Genomic DNA, 5,389 nt, shown 5'->3' with positions numbered 1-5,389 from the left:
GAATAAGGGGTGAACGAACGAAGGAACGTCTTGGAATGCAGAATCAGTTCTATTGTGTTGTACCAAGACGGGTAAGACCGTCCAATCCGCAAGGAGGTGATGGTCATGAGATCAGTTAATCACAAAGGTAAAAGAGAACTGGAGAAAGAGAAGCAGGGGGTCCGGTCTTGGAACTTGGGCCCCACGGCTGGGACGCTCAGAGTCGCATCTGCCTGTGCGGTGATAGAGGTGGGACCACACCGTTGAGCAAAGAGATGAAATTGTTTGAGGAGCACTGAAAACCAGTCCATTCCATTGTCCAACTATCGTTGTGAGAGCCTCGGCTGCGCCTCGTCTATCGCTGCATGCACAACCCCGCCCTCGCTCAAATCATCACTCACTTGTTGGGTTCTCTGGCCGCTCTTCTCATCTGTGTGTGTCGTCTGTTGCTTCATGCATAGCCCTGGCTGTTGTATCAGCGCCGCTTTTATCCAGCGAAGAGATCGTAACTACTGTCAAACCACGGAGAGACTTGATCGGCTGAGGGGGTTCGTCGCACTAATGTTTGATTGATAGTCGGCGTGACCACCGCTTGACATCCTCACACTCGTCCTTTGTAATACCATAGTTTGCCGTTCTGATCCTGGAACCTCTCTGGACTTGTGCCCCCTTCGTGTCTGTACTAGAGTTGGCTTCTGTCTGTATCTTCTGTGGTTTCTTCGTCAAAGATCTGAGACGACAAGTACCTGAGTTAAGGGAGCCTGGGAGTCTTCTGTATCAAGACTGTCTGATGCCGCAAGGGATAACTCAAAACCTGGTCAGGAGTGACGAAATTAGTCTTAACTCTAACACAACCACACTTGGCTAACACGACGGTGATGTGGCGACTTTGCGAAGAAGTTTGATCTACTGAATGTATGGGTCTTAAGTTTCTTCAGAGATCATCCACAGTTCGACGACGAGAGATGTTTGGGAACATCCCATGAGTGCAGTATAGCCTCACGCAACAGTATATCCGCCATATCTCAGTTTCTGAAGGCTACTTTCCTACTCATAGATTCTACATGCAGGTCGCTGGAATCAGGCAATCCGAGACTCCAGTTTGCAAACCAGAAGTTGATAATATGTTGCTGAGGTTGCCACCCCGATAACGCAAAGGTCTGCACCTTGTTACAGACTCGTCATCCGAGGAAAAAACTCTTTCTCATACTTACAGCCACAGTGTGTCATACCCGTGATACAATCAGAGGGGTCGCTTGATCAGTACTTCAGAGAAGCTTCAGTCTTCTGATTCCTTCTACTCTAGCTTTTCGGAGACCATGGCACCTTACCAAGCATTTGACAGCCAAGGTTCTCCCAAACAGTTGAGCCCCAAAAGCAGCTCACTGGAGATAGTGAGTGTAAGCAAGGAGTCTCATAATATGAGCAAGCCGGTCGCTGGTGGCGGGACTCCATTTAGACGCGAATGGCAGACCGCCGGCACGCATACTATTCAAGCACCTACTATCCGGGTTATCCACATTTTTGCTCCAAAGGTGATCAAAACAGACGTGGCGAACTTCAGGTCTACGGTACAGAAACTAACAGGCAGGAACACCAGGAAGTCGCAACGAAGAGCCCGCACGAAGACGGTTAGTAAGGTTATTGTTCCCAACCAAGGTTGTGCGGTGATGGGAGGCTCGCAAGGTTGTGCGAGTTTTGCTGGGCCGCAACTTTGGGATCAGGAAAGCTCTCAGAAGGAAGTGCTCCAGGGACTCGTCGTCGATGCTTGCGGTTCCGATCATCTGCATCGCTCGAACAGCAGGGAGTCAACGTCATTCAGCCTGGAAAGCAACACCAGCAACGACACTACTGACTTATCCAGCCCCTCTGAGTTATCGTTCCCTCAGTGCTGCTTCACACAAGACACCGAGCAACAGTATTCGTTGGACGCTATTCCTGCTCCTTTCTTTGGGTCGGTCGGGTCGGACATGGTGCAGACTTGCTTTGCCGACTCATCGCCGACTTTCTCAAATACCAGCTCTCACGGTTCGGTAAGAAATCTGGAGAACGGGTTTCAATTGCCGCATGTGATGGACAGTAGCATGAGCTTGCTGAGTTTCGAAGCAGACATTTCAGAATCGGGACTTGGCTCTTCGCTACTGTCCGATTTCCCATTTTTAAATCCTTTAGGAGGGACTTCCTCTGGAGGCAGCTTGTACGAGTTAATGCCCCAACAATATTGCAGATTGAGCGCCGTTCACCAGCCGTTTCAAGGATCTGGTGCTTTCTTTGAGTCCATTTAACTCTTGGTATGAATCAGCATCCTCCTTCCATGACTGCACAGTTGATGAGAGGATTCTTATCTGGCTTCGATAGATACTAAGTGTCTCTACCGATCTGAATCAGAATGTTTGTGCGGTTGGATGTGGCCTGGTTCACTTACGAGAAGTGTTTGTGATGTGTGCAGGATAACGAATTTTCGGCACAGATTTAAGAGATAAGTTATGAGTGGGTCACCACAAATACATTGTATTGTAATTCACGTGGCGAGTTAAGACGATGAAAAGTGCAACTTCAAGTTTGAGTTGTGCTGGTTCTAGTGGCAGTGTACACTTGTACAGCATTGAGATCAGAATTCAGGAGCAGTAGAGTAGATTTGAACATGTTACATCACATCTGAGATACGAACCCCATGGGCTGAGCAAATCACAGCGGCAACAAGAATGATTACTATTTTCTTTGCCCGAGCAACTGTATAGAACAGATGGGCCGCATAATGAAATTTCAACGACGCGTTCAACTAGTTGAAATGGGTACCAAAGACATCTCTTAACTCCGATGCAAGATCTGAACATTTCTTCAGAAGAAGGCACTCGGTCACACAGTTACACAGCATTGATGGTTACATTGGTAGCCATTGAAGAGTGTAGATATAAATCGGCTCATTTTTGGGATTGGGACCTCATGGTTTCTTAGGTAGAATTCTAACCATTCCTCGAAGGAATTGTAGGAGCTTTCTGTTTAAAGTGTCTACTCCGATCTCTGTTCACATAGTACATATACAATAAAGAATGTCTGTTTAGGGAAACGATGCAATTGAGTTACAAACCTTCCCTGTGGATTTCGGTGAAACATCCTCTAGTTGTTGCTACTTGGTATGCGTTGTATTCTTAACATAATTTCACCGTCTTGCAGACCGTGCGCCCGTGCTAGAGTGGGGATTTAAATCCTAACTCCTGTGGGGTTCTAACTTTGCAGGTCTTTGCAATGATCTGTGTGTTTTGGAGCCTGTTGGTAAATTGACAGTGGAAAGTGACGACACGACTAGCTTATCTGCTCAGATGCATTTTCATAATGTGCTCTATGACGTTACTAGCCGTGTGGAATGTTCCTGTGTCATATTCTGTGTCCATTCTGCTATATTGTTTTTTACCGTTTTTTGAATCACGCGCTTCAGCTCCGAATCTAAGTTCAGTTTGTTTTCTGCGTCATATCCAAATATCACCGTCTTTCAAGCACCAGAAAATCCATGATGATCATGACCTAGGCAGAGCATGGAAGTGGGTGCAGATCAGCTAAGAAATAAGTGCGTTTTCGACACGCGATCCTTTCGTTTAAAAGATTTTGATGCAACAGCGCCTTCGTGCAAACTGATTCCGCATAAGAAGTCAATATCTGTTCTATGAGCATGATAACCTCCATATCACGTGGATGTTATTAACCTTTAATTGAAATTGCTTAAAAACCTGACGGAATTACCTTGTGGATGTCTAGATTGAAAAAGAAGTCAATAATTTTGCTTCTCAGCTTGACAGTAACTACCTTCCGTGGATAGTAGCGACTTAAGGCACATTCCTTGGTAAAAGCCACCTCCGTCAACTTTATATTCTTATTTACGACGTACAAACTCAACCTGAGAGGTTTCGGCGACGCAACGAGATGTAGGGCTCGAACAGTCTTCTAGTGACCTACAAAGTCTATGAACTTCACGCGCCCCCCTAACTACCATAATCCAGGGACCAGTATGGTTGGTTCTGGGCCACAGCAGCTGTTCCGCTCTAAGATTCCATGCTCTCAAGATACCCTAGAGAGCTGTCACCGCAGCTCACAGGTACATGACACAACTTCATGATAGTACTCTGTACCAACGTAGCAACTGGTTTAAAATTTCAGCACCATGTGCAGGCTAATGACGGGGGACTACGAAGTCATGTTTTAGCATACCAAACATTCCAGGTTGCAAAACCTCAGTGTCAATGCTTTCGCCAACTGCGGACGGCAGCTGAGCCCCCACAGGAATTGTACTTCGAAGGCCGAAATTCTTGCACACACTGTAAAGCCCGAAGATTACTGGCTAAATGCGAAGCATTCAGACGTGTGGTCTCAAAGGTGCCGCTTGTGGCATGAAGTAGTGAAATTTTTAGTTGGTTGCTGGACTCGTAGCCTCTCGTCGTAGAATTTGTTTTCGAAAAAAGTAACATTAATAGCTGATTGTTACAGCTTCCAGCATAGAACATCGTGCGGGCATTGTTACGTCTCTTACCGTACTCCAGTACTGCTCAGTGTCGATGATACGACACCGTGATGTGAACCGAACCGAGATATACTATTTTACCCCAGGGGTTTGGAGGAGCAAACGGTCGACAATTCCAGCGCGGTGAGTACTGGATGTAGAAGGTCAACTGCCGTCCAGGGGTGCAACCAATTGAAGCGCTCGCCTCACATGTTGTGAAGTCGTCTTGCGACCGACCATTATCATCAAGAGTACGGGGACAATGTCACGGTGCCTACATTCCAGCTGCAACAAGTAGTGCATACGTCCTCTCCGCTCTGACACGTCTCAGAAGGTCAGCTGAAGAAGCTGGTCCTAATCTGGCGTAAGATTACTAAAACCCCTTAAGATTTGCACTGCATGAAGCACGGCAGAAGCGTATGTACAAGCCATCTTGAGTCTGTATTGTTCCGTCATGAATGGGTGCCATGATGGATACGAGTGCAGGTCTGGATCCATCTGATTCACTGCGTAGTGCCTGGCGACACCCAACGTGCCAGTAGGGTCATCCAGGGTAATTATACTCCCCTCCCCCCCGCCCCCCTCCCCTGGGTGCCATCCAAACGGCCTCAGGGCGGTGAATCAAACTCTGTGCTTGTCCGTCCCTGCTGGAGAAGCGACGCGTGAAATCAACAAGCCACTGGCAAAGCAAAAGGGGGGGGGAGGGGTGTCAGCAGCAGGATAGCATGTAGCATTGCGACGCGACGTCCTTGGGAGTGATGCAACCGTCGAGGCAGCCTTGTGCCCACACAAATAAAAATCTCCCAGAGGACTTGGAACTTGCTCCACATGCCTGCCTAATGTAGAGCCCACGTCGATGATTCGATGTAGAAGAAGGGGTAAAGCGTGCTGCCTGCAGAAGCAGCAGCAGCACCC

At 47.6% G+C, this 5,389-nt stretch overlaps 1 protein-coding gene across 1 annotated transcript; it reads left to right on the top strand.

Moving 5' to 3' along the window:
• The first annotated feature begins 290 nt into the window (after nucleotides 1-290).
• Nucleotides 291-3,049, top strand: LOC112292937 (uncharacterized). Its single transcript, XM_024541954.3, has 2 exons — nucleotides 291-2,270; nucleotides 2,429-3,049. The coding sequence occupies exon 1, from the start codon at nucleotides 1,299-1,301 to the stop codon at nucleotides 2,262-2,264; it is 966 nt and encodes a 321-aa protein (XP_024397722.1). The 5' UTR covers nucleotides 291-1,298; the 3' UTR covers nucleotides 2,265-2,270; nucleotides 2,429-3,049.
• Nucleotides 3,050-5,389: the final 2,340 nt, after the last annotated feature.

This window comes from Physcomitrium patens, chromosome 15 (assembly GCF_059467195.1).
Source record: "Physcomitrium patens ecotype Gransden chromosome 15, ASM5946719v1, whole genome shotgun sequence".
Lineage (NCBI taxonomy): Eukaryota > Viridiplantae > Streptophyta > Bryopsida > Funariales > Funariaceae > Physcomitrium > Physcomitrium patens.
Note: the sequence above shows the minus strand (reverse complement) of the source record. Positions and strands in the feature narration are given on the sequence as shown.